The sequence below is a fragment of the Vulpes vulpes genome, chromosome 12, assembly GCF_048418805.1.
Source record: "Vulpes vulpes isolate BD-2025 chromosome 12, VulVul3, whole genome shotgun sequence".
Classification (NCBI taxonomy): Eukaryota; Metazoa; Chordata; class Mammalia; order Carnivora; family Canidae; genus Vulpes; species Vulpes vulpes.
The window spans coordinates 23,939,387-23,955,993 of NC_132791.1; the positions used below are offsets into that span (position 1 = coordinate 23,939,387).

Genomic DNA, 16,607 nt, shown 5'->3' on the forward strand with positions numbered 1-16,607 from the left:
CCCAAACTTAGACATACACACAAAATACACAACCGTATCAAGATAACAGATCACTTTTAGAAGAATAAAATTTTAATAAAATCAATACCAAACACTAAATTCTAAAACTCTATACTATCATTAGATGCCATGAGGAAGGCTTAAAAAAAAAAAAAAAAAGGCAACAGAAACAAGGAGAGAGAAACTTAGGGTGTATTTGGATAGATGATACCTGGCAAGTATCATCTGTGGAAGTATGGAAGACAAACTAAAGGCTTAGTGTTTGAGAAAGCTTTGAGATGGGTCTTGAATATTAAGTACAATTTTAACAATTTAAGGAAAATTTAGACATCAGTTAACCCAGAGAAATACGCCAACACCATAAACGGAATATGCTTGGGTAGTTGTAGTTTTTTTTTTTAATTGCTACGGTAACAAATCACCACAAACTTAAAACAACAAAAACTGATTGTTTTACACTTGTAGGCCAAAATCTGACACTGTTCTCACAAGGCTAAATTAAATGTGTCAGCAGCAATGCACTTTCTGAAGCCTCTAAGAAAAAAAAAATCTCTTTCCTTGCCCTTTCTAAGCTTCTAAAGGCCACCCACACTCCTTTGCTCTTGGTCCCCTGCCTCTAATCCTCAAAGCAAGCAATGTTGCATTTCTCTGGGCCTTTCTTCCACAGTAACATCTTTAACTCTGGTTTTCTGCCTACCTCTTCCACTTGAAAGGACTCTTTGGGTTACACTGGGCCCACCTAAATAATCCAGAATAACCTCTTTATTTTACGGTCAGCTAATAATTAGCAAATTTTTCTTCACAGGCTCCGGGGAATGGGATGTGAACTCCTCTGAAGTACTGTTATTTTACCTACCACAGTAGTGAAGAACTCACTTGTAAAGAAAAACAGAGCACAAAAACTAGACCAGAGGAATAGTCACTTTGTTCTGTGTTTGACATGTATATACATAAATTTTCTGAGCAGTGGAATGACATATATAGATTTGTACATAGAAACAACATATTAAAAGATGGGCATCTCAGTTGATGAAGACAAAGCATTTGACAAAATCCAACATTTTTTCATGATAAAAACACTCAAAACACTATAAATAGAAGGGAAGTATCTTAACACTGTAAAGGGGATTTTTAAAAAAAAAAAAACCCAAAGCTAGCATTATACTAAGTGGTGCCATCTTTCCTCCTAAGATCAAGAACAGGAGGACAAAGATAACCCATTTTTACCACTGCTATTTAACACGGTCCTAGAAGTTCAAGCCAGAGCATTAGACAAGAAAAAGCAATAAAAGGCATACAAACTGGAAAGGAAAAAGTAAAATTATTTCAAAAATGACAAAATTCAAAGAATTCACAAAAAAGCTACAAAAGCTAATAAATGAATTTAGCAAAATTGTAGGTATAAGATCAACATTCAAAAATCAGGTTTACTTTTTTATATGCCAGCAATAACCTAAACAGGGTAACTTAAAAGGGATATTAAGAAAACAATTCCATTTACAATGGCATCTAAAAGAATACCTAGGAATAAATCTAACCAAGGAGGTGAAAGACTTATATACAGAAAAGTATAAAAACACTTCTCAAAGAAATTAAAGACCTATGTAAATAGAAAAATACCCTGTGTTCATGAGTAGAAAGACAATGTTAACATAGCAATATTCCCCAATTTGATCTACAGATTCAAGGAAATCCTAATCAAATTCTTAGCTTCCCTTTTTCCAGAAATTTACAAACTGATCCTAAAATTTACAGAAATTTAAGGGACCTACAATAGCAAAAACAATCTTTAAAATAAAAAAGAATAAAAGGGTGCCTGGGTGGCTCAGTCAGTTAAGTGTGTGACTTTGGCTTGGGTCATGATCTCAGCGTCCTGGTATTGGTACCCACACTGGGGGGGCAGGGGTGTCTCCTTGTCCCTCTGCCCCCTCCCTGCTCATGCTCTCTCTCCGAAATAAATAAAATCTTTAAAAAAGGAGAAGAGCAGGAGGAGGAAGAGGGAGAGTAAAGTCGGAAGACTCACACTTTCTGATTTCAAAACTTACTATGAAGCTAAAGTCAACAAGAAAGTTTAAGACTAGCATAATGACAGACTTATAGGTCAACAGACTAGAACTAAGTCTCTAAATAAATCTATACATCTATGGCCCACTGATTTTTTTTAAGATTTGTTTATTTATTTATTTATGATAGACAGAGAGAGAGAGAGAAACAGAGACACAGGAGGAGGGAGAAGCAGGCTCCATGCCGGGAGCCCGACACGGGACTCGATCCCAGGACTCCAGGATCGTACCCTGGACCAAAGGCAGGTGCCAAACCACTGAGCCACCCAGGGATCCCCTGGCCCACTGATTTTTGACAAGGATGCTAGTAAGTCCATTCCATGGGGGAAAGAATAGTCTCTTCAACAAATGATGCTGGGATAACTGGATTTTCAAAAACAAAAGAATGAAGTTGAATTTGTACCTCATACCATATGCAAAATTAACTCAAGATGGAACAAAGATCTAAGAGCTAAAATCATAAAACTCTTTAAAAACAAAACCAGGGGTGCCTGGGTTGCTCAGCTTGTTAAGCAACCGACTCGACGTCAGCTCAGTGACGATCTCAGGGTTGTGAGATCAAGTCCTGCCTTGGACTCATGCTGGGCATGGAGCCTGTTTAAAATTCTCTCTCTTTTATCCTTCCTCCTCTAAAAACAAAACAAAACCAAAAAATAGGGGTAAATCTTCATGACCTTTGATATGGCAATGTATTCTTAGATAGGACACCAAAAGCAAGAGCAACAAAGATAACCTAGACTTCATCAAGATGAAAAACTTTTGTGCAAAGGATATTAAGAAAATGATAAAATAACCTATAGATATAAAGGAAGTATCTCCAAGTCATATATCTGGTAAAGGTTTAATATCCTTAATTATATAGAACTCCTGCAACTCAAAGAGAAAAAGATAAACCAGTCAATTAAATAGACTTTAAGCATTTCTCTATGATACATAAATGGCCAATAAGGACATGAAAGGACGTTCAACATCATTAGTCATTAGGGAAATGTAAATCAACAAAAAGATATCACTTCGCATCCCCTTATAATGGCTATAATTAAAACAAAAATAAATAACAAATATTAGTAAGGATGTAGAGAAATGGGAACCCTTATACACTGCTGATAAGAATATGAAATGGTTCATCTGCTGTAGAACTATCTGGTTGTTCCTCAAAAAGTAAAACACAGAATTATGCATTTGATTTCATAATTCCATTCCTAGATGTATAAGCAAGGTGTATAAACTGAAAAAAGTACTTCAGCAAGTACATGTATACACATGGTCACAGCATCACTATTCACATATCCAAAAGGTAGACAAAGTCCATCAATAAATGGATACAATGGAGTATCATCCAGCCATAAAGATTAATAAAAAAAAAAGATTAATCAAGTATTGGGGCCCCTGGGTAGCTCAGTCGGTTAAGCAGCCAAGTCTTCATTTTGACTGAAGTAATGATCAGGCAGTTGTGAGATTGAGCTTTGTGTCAAGCTCTGCACTTTGTGTAAAGTCTGTTTCAGATTCTCTCTCCCTCTCCCTCCAGCTTGTGCATGCTCTCTCTCAAATAAATACTTAAAAAAAAAAAAAATGAAGTACTGATACATGCTACATGCAAGAACTTCAAAAACATTAGGATAAGTGAAAGCCAGAGACAAAAGGTCACATACTGTATGATTCCATTTATGCAATCTCTACACCCAATGTGGGGCTTGAACTCATAACCCGAGGATAAAGAGTTGCATGCTCTGCCAACTGAGCCAGACAGGTGCCCCTCTGTATGATTCCATTTATAAGAAATATCCAGAATAATAAATACACAAGGACAGAAAACTGGGTGGTGGCTTTCAGAAACTAGGACTAGGGTACAATGATAATAGGGACTAGGGTAAAATGGTAATGGGAAGAAATTGCAGTATGGGTAAGGTGTTTTATGCATGAGTAATGGAAATACTCTACAAAAAGAGGTGATAGTTACACAACACTGGGACCATGAACTAAATGCCACTGAATTATGTTCATTTTAAATGGTTCATTTTATGTATGTAAATTTCATCTCAATAAATTATTATTTATTATAATTGAAAGTCAGTGTTTTGTTTTGTTTTGTTTTTTTAAGTAGGGGAAGGGGCAAAAGGAGGAAGCAGACTGGCTGCAAGGCAGGGAGCCTGACATGGGGCTCCATCCTAGGACCTTGAGATCATGACCTGAACCAAAGGCAGACACCTAACCAACTGAGCCACTCAGGAGCCCCCAGAAACGTATTCTAAAATGTAAAATGAAGGCTATTTAGCCTAGGTCCCCTCCAAATCCAATTAAACTGAAATCTCCAATATTCTTTATTTTCAACAACTTCTCCACAGGATTCTGATACGCAGCCAAATTTGGGCACATCACAGCCTAAGGAAATCTCTGCCTCATTCTTTAAAGATAGACAGGATGCATAAGATCTGTAAATCCATGAATGTAACTACATAAATATACATATTAAATCCTGCTTGTCACAGATTATTTACAAACCAGAGCCCAGCTCTACAAATTTGGTAGCCTAAATATTAGTACATTCTAAATGGAGGCTAATGTACCTATACTTAAATCCTTCAGGTCCGTATACCCTCACAGAGCAAACTAGTATCCTTATATAAAGTTTTTTTAAAGAAAAACTATAAGTGGAACGCCTGGGTGGTTCAGCAGTTGAGCCTCTGCCTTTGGATCAGGGCGTGATCCTGGAGACCCGGGGATCAAGTCCCACATCGGGCTCCCTGCACGGAGCCTGCTTCTCCCTCTGCCTGTGTCTCTGACTCTCTGCCTCTCTCTCTCTCTCTGTCTCTCATGAATAAATAAAATTAAAAATCTTTAAAAAAAAAAACTCTAAGAAAAAATGAAAAATTTAAATAAAGCATAACTAAGAATTCAAATTTTTTTTAAACATTTTATTTATTTATTCATGAGAGACACACACACACAGAGAGGCAGAGGGAGAAGCAGGCTCCATGCAGGGAGCTGACGTGGGACTTGATTACGGGTCTCCAGGATCATGCCCTGGGCTCAGTAAACCACTGAGCCACTCGGGCTGCCCAAGAATTCAAATTTTTAATAATGTATATTACTAAATCACATTTGCTAGGTAAAATTTCAACATCAAATCAGAATCAAAATCCTCTGGTTTCCGGTGACATTCTACCTTATTCATTTGATTCATATAAACAAAGGTAAAAGTTATGCAGAGACTTTGGGAGTTCTACGGGAACATTCTACAAAACTTTTCTCTGATGATTTAAGAAATGAAGAATATTTTACAAGTTGAATAATGATGACTTGTTTTAATGAGGGAAACAATGAAAAAAACAAATATATTTTACTGGTGCAAAAGAAAAGTTATGTCAATTCATCTTAGTGACTGAAGCAAACAAAATATATTAGGTTACACATTTCTGATTTGCACATAAGAAGCATTTGTATTCATCTAAAGAATCTTTTTTTTTTTTTTTAAGATTTTATTTATTCATGAGAGACACAGAGAAGCAGAGGGAGAAGCAGGCTCCATGCAAGGAGCCCAACACGGGGCTCAATCCCAGGTCTCCAGGATCACACCCTGGACCGAAAGTGGCACTAAACCACTGAGTCACCCAGGCTCCCCTATCTGAGGAATCTTTAAGTGAATTCAAAGAGAAATATTTTATTCAGATTCATTTTTAAGACCACTGAATAAAATTACATAAATTTTTAATGTCCATCAAATGTACTTTAAAAAATGATAATAATAAATACTGATAAAATTTAACATGCACTCAGCATTTTTATGTGGATTAAGACCACACAGTTCAAAAGCATGTTGTTTCTGGTCATTCAACAACACAATACAGAAATTGATTTTGTCTCACCTAGAGACAGTAGCTGTGGACAAGTAATATAGATGTTTTAACTTCCCCATTCCACAATTTACTCCAACTAAAGTCTGTAGTTTACTTAATAGTATTGTACCAAAGTTAGTTTCTTAGTTTTGATGTATTGTATGATATTAACAATAGGGGCACCTGGGTGGCTCAGTCCAGTTAAGTGTCTCTGCCTTCAGCTCCAGTCATGATCCTGGAGAGTTCTGGGATGGAGCCCCAAGTCACTGAGCTCCCTGCTCAGCAAGTAATCTACTTTTCCCTCTGCCTCTCCCCCCTTACGTGCTCTCTCAAATAAATAAATAAAACCTTGGGGGGGGGGGGCGGATAAAAGATGATATCATTAGAGAAACCTGAGTAAAAGTTATAGGAGAACTTTCTGTAATATTCTGGAAACTCAAGTCTAAAATTACTCTTAAGAAGTTGGTTTAAACTTTACATTTTTAGGGACATCTGGGTGACTCAGCAGTTGAGCCTTTGGCTCAGGGCATGATCCCTGGTCCAGAGATCGAGTCCCGCATCGCCCTCCCTGCAAGAAGCCTGCTTCTCCCTCTGTTTATATCTGTCTCTCTCTGTGCCTCTCATGAATAAATACATAAAATCTTTTAGTAAAATAAAATAAACCTAACATTTTTATAGTATGTTTATAATACCCAGACACTGAAATTAAAGCATTTGAATAAAAACAATTATAAATGTTTCAGAATTTTAAAATCTTATATTTAAATTTTATATGAATTTAGTTTAAGAATAACAAACTTTGGGACACCTGGGTGGCTCAGCAGTTGAGCGTTTGCCTTTGGCTCAGGGCATGATCCTGGAGTTCCGGGATCAAGTCCCACTATGAGGCTTCCTGCATGGAGCCTGCTACTCCCTCTGCCTGTCTCTCTCTCTCTCTCTCTGTCTCTCATGAATTAAAAAAAAAAGAAAGAAAGAAACTTGTTTATCCTAGCATTGAAAAATCAAGTATGCATTACAATTTTATTTATAATCAATTCTTTTTTTTTTTTAAAGATTTTATTTATTCATGAGACACACACACACACACACACAGAGAGAGAGAGAGAGGCAGAGACATAGGCAGAGGGAGAAGCAGGCTCCCCACAAGGAGCCAGATGTGGGACTTGATCCCAGGCCCTAGGATCATGCCCTGAGCCAAAGGCAGACGCTCAACCACTGAGCCACCCAGGCGTCCCTTTATAATCAATTCTAATATGACTTCTTTGGTTTCATTATTTGATTCCTGGGTGGTATAACAAAGTAAATTCCCAGAGAAATCACAGAAAAACCATAGCTCTATTAGATAATTCCACCAAAAGAAGAAAAGATTAATAATTAACTGAAGAGAAAGAAATGTATGTTAAATGAGCAAAAGAGATGAAGCAGATCTAGGTGAGCTATGATTTATGGCCTTATCTAACAATAATTTTACTGAATGTTATCAAATAAGAAGGGAATAAACCCTTATTATAATACATCTTGCAATTTTATTTTTTAAGATTTTATTTATTTGAGAGAGAGAGAGCGCGCGCGAGCATGAGATGGAGGAAGGTCAGAAGCAGACTTTTCACTGAGCAGGTAGCCTAATGCGGGGCTCAGTCCTGGGACCTGAGCCAAAGGCAGACGCCTAACCAACTGAGCCACCCAGGTGCCCCGAAACATCTTGCTATTTAAAGGATTCAGGGGGCAGCCCCAGTGGCGCAGCAGTTTAGCGCCACCTGCAGCCCAGGGCGTGATCCTGGAGACCCTAGATCAAGTCCCACGTCAGGCTCTCTGCATGAAGCCTGCTTCTCCCTCTGCCTATTGTCTCTACCCCTCTCTCTCTCTCTGTCTCTATAAATAAATAAAATCTTAAAAAAAATAAAAATAAGGGATTCAGGGACGCGTGGGTGGCTCAGCGGTTAACATCTGCCTTTGGCTCGGGGTGTGATCCTGGGGTCCTGGGATTGAGTCCCACATCAGGCTCCCTGCATGGAGCCTGTTTCTCCCTCTGCCTATGTCTGCCTCTCTCTCTGTCTCTCTCATGAATTAGTAAATAAAATCTTAAAAAAAAAAAAAAAGATTCAAATACACTTCCAAATTATACCCACTGTGAACATAGTGGTGTGCAAAAAGCAGAGAAAGGCCATACATGGACAGCAGGGGATGAGTGGATTAAAAAAGATAGGTATCTGGGATGGTTAATTTTATGTGCCAATTTGACTGGACTAAGGGATGCTTACATAGCTGATAAAACATTACTTCTGGGTGTGTCTGTGAGGATGTTTCCAGAAGAAATTAATATTTCTATCAGTAGACTGAGTAAAGAATATCCACCATAATGGGGATTGGGATCCTAATGGGGCAAGCATCATCCAATCTAATGAGGGCCTAAATACAACAAATAGGCAAAGGACAAATTCCCCTGAGCTGGAACATTGGAACTCTGGGTTTTGGGGCCTTGGTATGCTAGGACTTGGACCAGCAGCTTCCTAGGTCCCATGCCTTTGGATTCGGTCTAAATTATACTCCCAGTTTTCCCAGTTCTACAGCTTGCAGAGACTGTGCAACTTCTCAGACTTCGTAACATGGAAGCCAACTCTTCTAATAACCCTCCTCTAATATATATCTCTATGTACACTAATGGTTCTGTTTCTCTGGAGAACCCTAATACTGTATTATTATTGCTTTTACCTGGTCTTTTCTGTATAATGCTAAAATATAATTTATGGTTACAGCATTATGACTCTTGACACATGCAGTTCTTTCCATTTTTGAAAAGCTCATTATAGGTCTCATTCATTTTCACTAATGGCATATTATCCATCTAAACTATTACAAAGATCATAAACTATGTGTAATTAGGCCCATTCACCACTTAAAAAGCCTAAATTTTATTATTCTAAAAAGTTATGGTTCTGCAAACTTGGCAAAAAAAAACCTTATACGAGATACCAGAGAGCTAGCTCGGTCTCTACTCAAGCCATAAGAGGACACAGAGATAAGCCACAAGTCTTCAGAAACCAACCGTGCTGGTACCTTGATCTTGGACTTACAGTTTCCTAACCTATGAGAAAATAAGTTTCATTTATTTAAGCCATCTCCTCTATGATAGTGTTATGGCAGCTCAAGCTAAGACAACATGTCTTAGGAAAAGCATATTGAAACAGTAGTATATATTTTTAATCATTATTAAAACAATAATATTTTAAAATACATATCCTAAAGATCATCAAACTGTGTTTTCCATTCAATTTTGCAGTGAACACAAAACTACTCTAGAAAATTAATCTATTTTTTTAAATGATAAAGAACAAGGATATTCTGAGTTGCCATAGCTGTAAAGTTCATAGTGAATTACAGTATGTATGAAAATCTCATTTTAATACATGGTCTGTGGGGCAAATGGGGTTTATTGGTTGTTTAGTTCTGAAAATATAGTTACCTATAACGATGAAACTGTATTTTTGAGCTCATGCTACATATTACAGAGCAGATAAGAGTAGAATGATTGGTGACAAGTCCATATTAAATTTTTTTAAATTTTTTTTTATTTTTTTATTTATTTTTTTATATATATATTTTTAATTTTTCTTTATTTATGATAGTCACAGAGAGAGAGAGAGAGAGGCAGAGACACAGGCAGAGGGAGAAGCAGGCTCCATGCACCGGGAGCCCGACGTGGGACTCGATCCCGGGTCTCCAGGATCGCGCCCTGGGCCAAAGGCAGGCGCCAAACCGCTGCGCCACCCAGGGATCCCCCATATTAAATTTTTAAATGTTTATTTATTCTTAAAGACTTTTTTTATTTATTCATGAGAGACAGAAGCAGAGACATAGGCAGAGGGAGAAGCAGACTCCCTATGGGACCTGATAAGGGACTCGATCTCAGGACCCCAGGATCATGACCTGAGACAAAGGCAGACGTTCAGCCAATGAACCACCCAGGCATCTGTCATATTAAATTTTTGTTCTCCAAGTTTCCCCTTGATATTTATAAATTTCACAAATATGGAAATGTTAAAATAATTAACTTCACTTACATAACACTGCAGCATTTATTACTTTTGAGGTTGCAGTATTGTGTCCATGGATGTATTTAACAAAACTGTAACCAAAGCTTTTATGATTTTTAGAACTTGATATATTTTCTTTTTTTAAAAGATTATTTATTTATTTATTCATGAGAGACTCAAGAGAGAGAGAGAAAGAAAAGCAGAGACATAGGCAGAGGGAGAAGCAGGCTCCATGCAGGGAGCCCAATGCAGGATTGGATCCCAGGATCATGCCCCGGGTCAAAGGCAGACGCTAAACCACTGAGCCACCCAGGCATTCCAATAAACTATCTTTTAACAATAATAATCTTTACAATATTTATTCACTCGTTCAAACTATTTAGTAGGTTCCATGGCCAGTGTGGTGCCCAAAAGGGATTTGAACTCAAGACCCTGAGATCAAGACCTGAGCTGAGATCAAAAGTCAGAGATTCAACTGACTGAGCCACCCAGGTACCCTACAGTATTTATTTTTAATGCCCATGAAGTTAGTATGTCAAAAAACTCTTTCATCAAGTCCCTTTTTCGGGCTTTTTTGTTTCTTTCTTTCTTTTTTTTTCCTTTTTCTGGCATTTGAGTAGTCTGCATTGTTTTTTTGGGGGGAGTGTTTCATTGGCCCCCATCTCCCTGCAGTTCTATTATAAATAACTCAGCAGTGAACATTTTGGTGACCAGAGCAATTTGACACTGACGTCCACCACGTTTCTACCTTAGGTGGACAACACAGGTTGGGTGAGAAGAGAACAGCTAAGAATATCCCTTTGACCAAGAAGCAGGAGTCCCAATCACTAGAATCACAAATACTGACATAGGTCCTCAAAAAGTTCAATTCTGGGAAGCAGGAGTAGCACAGTTGGTTAAATGTCTGATTCTTGGTTTGGCTTAGGTCATGATCTCAAGAGTTGCAAGATCAAGCCCTACATCAGGCTCCGAAATCAGTATAGAGTCTACTTAAGATTCTCTCTCCTTTTGCCCCTCTCCCTGTTGCATGTGGGTTCCCTCTCTAAATAAGTAAATCTTAAAAAAAAAAAAAAGTCACCCTTTTTTGTAGCAAAGATAAATTAACTTATGTGAGAAGAGTCTCTTATGACCACCACAACTATATATCAAATTAAATCCTACCTATGACTTATGACCTCTTTATTTTTTTAAAGATTTTGAGAGAGAGAGAAAGAGGGAGAGAGAACACATGAGTGGAAGAGAGAGGCCGAGGGAGAAGGAGAAGCAGCTCCCTGCTTAGCAGGGAGCCCACCCAGGTTTTGCTCCCAAGACCCTGAGGATCATGATCTGAGTTGAAGGCAGATGCTTAACTGGCTGATACCCAGGCATCCCAACTTATTGCTTCTTTATTTTTTTTAAAGGCTTTATTTATTCATAGAGAGACACAGAGAGAGAGAGGCAGAGACAGGCAGAGGGAGAAGCAGGCACCATGCAGAGAGCCTGACATGGGACTCGATCCAGGGTCTCCAGGATTACGCCCTGGGCTGCAGGAGGCGCCAAACCGCTGCGCCACCGGGGCTGCCCCTTATTGCTTCTTTAAAAAGAATACATATACGGCATGGAAAATAACTACATATTTGTAAGATACACATGCATTATTTTACCACTGAAAATTTTATTATGAATCTGAAAAATATTTTTAAAAAATAATGACCTAATGCTAAATTTTAAAGAGACAGGACTAAATAGCCTACTTTGTTTAAAAAAAAAAAAAAAAAAAAAACTTTATTCCTCTACAGTTTTGAATCCTTTTCCTTATTTCTTGTTTTTTATTTGAGAGGGGTTTGAGAATTAGATAACGTGAGGTGGAAACAAGTGAATACATGGCTTTAAGGTAAATTAGTTCTCAATAACAAAACAACAGCTTGAGTTTTCTCACTTCTCTCTTGCCATCTAAAATCTATATATAGGGCAGCCCCGGTGGCACAGCGGTTTAGCACTGCCTGCAGCCCAGGGCGTGATCCTGGAGACCCTGGATCGAGTCCCACTTCAGGCTCTTTGCGTGGAGCCTGCTTCTCCCTCTGCCTGTGTCTCTGCCTCTCTCTCTGTGTGTCTCTATGAATAAATAAATAAAATCTTTAAAAAATAAATAAATAAATAAATAAAATCTATATATATACTACATGGACAAAAACAAAAATATTTCTATGTGTACTGAACTCACGCTGAATTTATGAAACAGCAAATTGCTTCTATAATCTCTCTCCTGTAATGGATAACTTAGTTATACAGAATAATATTCATTATTGTTTATTCATATTGTGATTATGTCAAATACTAAAGATACTAAAGAAAACAACACTCTGGGAACTTATTTCTGGAAATGTAAATACATACCACCTTTTGAGCACCAGTTTGTTCTGTTTAAACAGGAAATGAGGGGTGCCTGGGTGGCTCAGTCAAACATCCAACTCCTGATTTCAGTCACAATCTCAGGGTTGTCAGATTGAGCCCCACATGGGGCTCCTCAAAGTCGTGAAGTTTGCTTACGATTCTCTCTCTCTCTCTATGCCTCTCCCCCTCATTCTAAAAAAAGGGGGGGGGGTACCTGGGTCAGTTAAAGTGACTGACTTGATTTCAGCTCAGGTCAGGGTAATGGGATTAAGTACCACATCAGGCTCCGCACTCAGTGGGGCATCTGCTTGGAATTTTCTCTCTCCCTCTGCCATTCCCCCACCCCCAATCTGTGTGTGCACTCTCTAAAATAAATAAATAGGAAAAAGAAAGAAAAAAAGAGAGAAAATCCCAAAGATAATGCCTCAAAGAAAAAGCAAGTTGTAAAAACTATAAAGCTGCTCCAGTGTGCTAATTTATACATATGGAGATTCAAATTCAGGACTCTATAAACCCTCATTCGTAAGTAAAATCTACACTGGTATAAAACTACCTTCTACCTTCAATTTTGAACAATGAAACTAGAGACTATTAAAAGTAGGGAATGATGAATACACCCTTGTGGCTATAGCATAACTACCACAGTGTATGCAGATATAAAGGTTACTTTAAAGGACTGTATCTAAAAAAAAATCTTCAGAGAAATTCACAACACATGTCTCTTACCTCATAAATGTTGGGGTGCCACATTTTGGTCAAGAATCTGAAGGTAGGTGGTGAATATGGGTAGTCAATAGGAAATTTAATGTGCGCCTGAAAAGAAAAAAAAAATGAAATGCTAATAAATGAGACTACAGGTTTTTCATATGCCTAATAATTCACCCTATTATATCCCAGTGAAACAAATTCCTTTTAATAAAGTAGACTGTTATGATTAACAACTGCTCATATACATTTTGTTAGCCCCAATGTCAGAGTTCTTATTAGCATCTCTTCAAATATTTATAAGAGCTTATGTTAAATCACCAAATTCAACAGCCATTTAATTTTAAATTAAACTCAAGAGGGGGGGAAAAAAAATAAATAAATAAATAAACTCAAGAGGGAAAAACAGTAATAGGTACAGGTGTGTCACACTAATTACTGCATTTTATTTTTATCTCAAAAAATAATTAACACAACCTTATGGTACATAAAACAGAACAAAGGCCATTTTTCACTCACTTAACCACCACCCAGAAATAATAAATGCTATCATTTTGATATAACTCCTTCCAGGAGTTTTTGGTGTATACATATGTTTCTTTCTTTACAAAACTTATTTCCAAAAATTTGAATATACTGCATTTTATATTTTTCTCCTTTCAATAACCATACATTTTCCTATAAAATAATCTCCAAATACATGATTGTTAGTGTCTGTGTAATGTTCCATCATACAGACCAGACATATAGATGAATCATTAGAAAAAATTTTCCATATTTTGAAACATCTGGGTTGTTTTCAGTCTTTTGCTATTATAAATAACTGCAGCAGCTTTCCTTGGCAGTATCCCATATTTCAAATACAAAGCTACTCAGTAAGACCCTCATCTAACGGTACAGTAAAAAGAGCGTGAGGAAGGGACAGAAAGGACAAGCTAAGGGTAAATAAGCTAAAACCACCAGTAAACATGGCAAGTCAGGAAGCTCAAAACTTCTTCAATAAAAGCAATGAGAAAATTGGCAAAAATTTTAAGAAACCAATTTTTCAGAATTTAGAAAATAACCAAAGGCTAGTAGAAATTCAAGGAACCTCTATTTAAGAAAAAGAGCTGACCCTCAATAAGAACAGTGAACTTTGCGGTGTTTTAACTTGCCCTAGTCCCGTGCCCTGACCTCCAGAGCTGTAGTAACCTTAAAACTAACAAATCACATTCAAAGTGAAGACAAGCAGCCACATAATGTGCTGAAATTTCTTCAGAGCCTTAATTCCAAAGAACTGTCACTATCTGACCTTTTTAACAGTTCCCTAGAAAAATTCACTTGCAAGGCTGTCTATATTTGACCTGATCTGTAGCTTGGACAGTGTGAAAGTAATTTTCCTTGGGACGTGTGTATTGTCAAAAATGATGGGCAAATGTTGAGCTTCAAAGCTGTTAGGTCTAACAAAAAACTAACCAAAAAATTTAATAGGAAAAGTCAAGGATATGAGATATAAAAACTCTAACAAATTCCTAAGAATCCAGAAGACTAGGCCCATGTATAGGGCTGTGCATGTGCCTAGGCTATACACATGCTCAGGAAAGTCATGAGAATTCATTAGAAGACCCTAAACTTCCATCTCTGGCTGAACATGAGGATCTGCACAAGGAGGTGGTAATGGCAAAGGCTCAGGCAGAGTTCAAAACTGCCTCTCTGAATGTTAAAGGTTTGCCTCAGCATGCACATAGAGCTCCTCTAGAATGCCCGGGAACTTGCTGGTTCCAGGAAATCAAATCAAATCAAACTAAGGAAATCACTGTTCAGTTGACTGCTTAGCTAACCAAGTAGAGACTTTACTGCCCAAACAAGAATATAGACAAAACAGAATTAGGTCAGAAAACTAAGTAAGGAAACAATCACAATAAACAGCAACAAAAAAAATTCTACTGCCACATTTTATTACTTAAACATCCAACCAGTTTTCAACACACTACCATAGAACATGGGGGAAAAAAAACCCACAAGGTATGGCCCATACACAGGGTAAAAAACCAATCAACAGAAACTGGAAGCCCAGATCTTGAATTCACCAGACGAATCCTTAAATCAGCTGCATTAAATGTTTAAAGAATTAAAGGAAACCATGGCTAAAGAACTAAGGACAGTATGAGAAAAATGTCTCTGCACACTGCAAACAGCAATAAATAGAAATTATAAAATATAAACTGAATAGTTTTTTGAGGGGGAAAAAAGCCCCAAATATGAATTGTGGGGTGGTGGCAAAGTACAATAACAAAAAGCTAGATGGGCTGAACAGCAGATCTGAACAAGGGGAAAAAATCTGTGAACTTAAAGATATATCAGTTTAGATTTCCCCATCTAAAGAAATAAAAAGCAACATATGCATACTGGGAATGCCAGCAGGAGAGAAAACAAATGCATAAAGAAAAATATATGACAAAATAATGACCCCAAGTATCCAAATTTAATGAAAAACGTTAAGCCTCATAAGCAAGAAGTTCAACAAATGCCACTAGAATAAACTCCACATCTAGGTATATCATAATTAAACTGTTGAAAGCCAAAGACAATCTTGAAAACAGCAAGAGACACAATCAAGCATAATGAATCCTCGATAAGACAGATAATTTGTAATCAGAAACCAGGAAGCCACAAAGCAGTGCTGAAAAAACAAAATTTATCAACCAAAATTTCAATATCCAGCAAAACTATTTCTCAAAAAATGAAGGTGAATTAAGACATTACTAGATAAAGGAAAACCAAGAACTCCTGATAGCATACGTTCTAAATGTATTTTTCTCTTTTTTTGGTTTGTAACTTCCTTTCTATCTGATTTAGAAGAAAATTATATAATGTAATAATTATAACTCTGCTGATGGGCACATAATACATAAAGTTGTAATTTGTATGGCAATAAGAGAACAGTGAAGGGAAGGGAAGGGATCAGAGTTAAAAAGAAGCAAAATTTTTAAATTTTTACTTTTTAATTCTAGTGTAATTAACATAGTGTTATATTAGTTTCAGATGTACAACATAGTGATTCAAAAATTCTATATATTACTCAGTGCTCATCACAATAAATATACTCTTAAGTCCCATTACCTTATTTCACCCAACCACCCCCACTCTGGTAACCACCAGTTTGTTCTTTACGTTTAAGAGTCTACTTTTTTTTTTGGTCTTTTTTGTTTCTTAAATTCCATATGAGTGAAACCATATGGTATATGTCTTTCTTTTACTTATTTCACTTAGAATTATACCCTCTATACCCATCCATGTTGTTACCAATGGCAAGTTTCATCTTTTTTATGGCTGAGTTATATTCCATTGTATATGTGTACACGTGTATCTTTGTATATATACATCCTGCCACATCCTCATTTATCCATGCACCTTGGATGGACATTTGGATTGCTTCCACATCTCGCTACTGTAAATAATGCTGCAATAAACCAGGGGTGCATATATCTTTTCGAATTAGTGTTTTCATATTCTTTGGATAAATACCCAGGGATGGAATTACTGGGTTATATGGTGACACATTCTATTTTTAGTTTTTAAAGGACTTTTATAGTGTTTTCCACAGTGGCTGCACC

At 37.1% G+C, this 16,607-nt stretch overlaps 1 protein-coding gene across 1 annotated transcript in view; it reads right to left on the reverse strand.

The window, feature by feature from the left end:
* Positions 1-16,607, reverse strand: part of UBE2R2 (ubiquitin conjugating enzyme E2 R2) — a 120,955-nt gene that overhangs the window by 23,200 nt on the left and 81,148 nt on the right. The window contains exon 2 of the mRNA XM_026008966.2: positions 13,033-13,119. Coding sequence (XP_025864751.1) covers positions 13,033-13,119 — 87 coding nt within the window. The remainder of the gene's footprint in view (positions 1-13,032; positions 13,120-16,607) is intronic.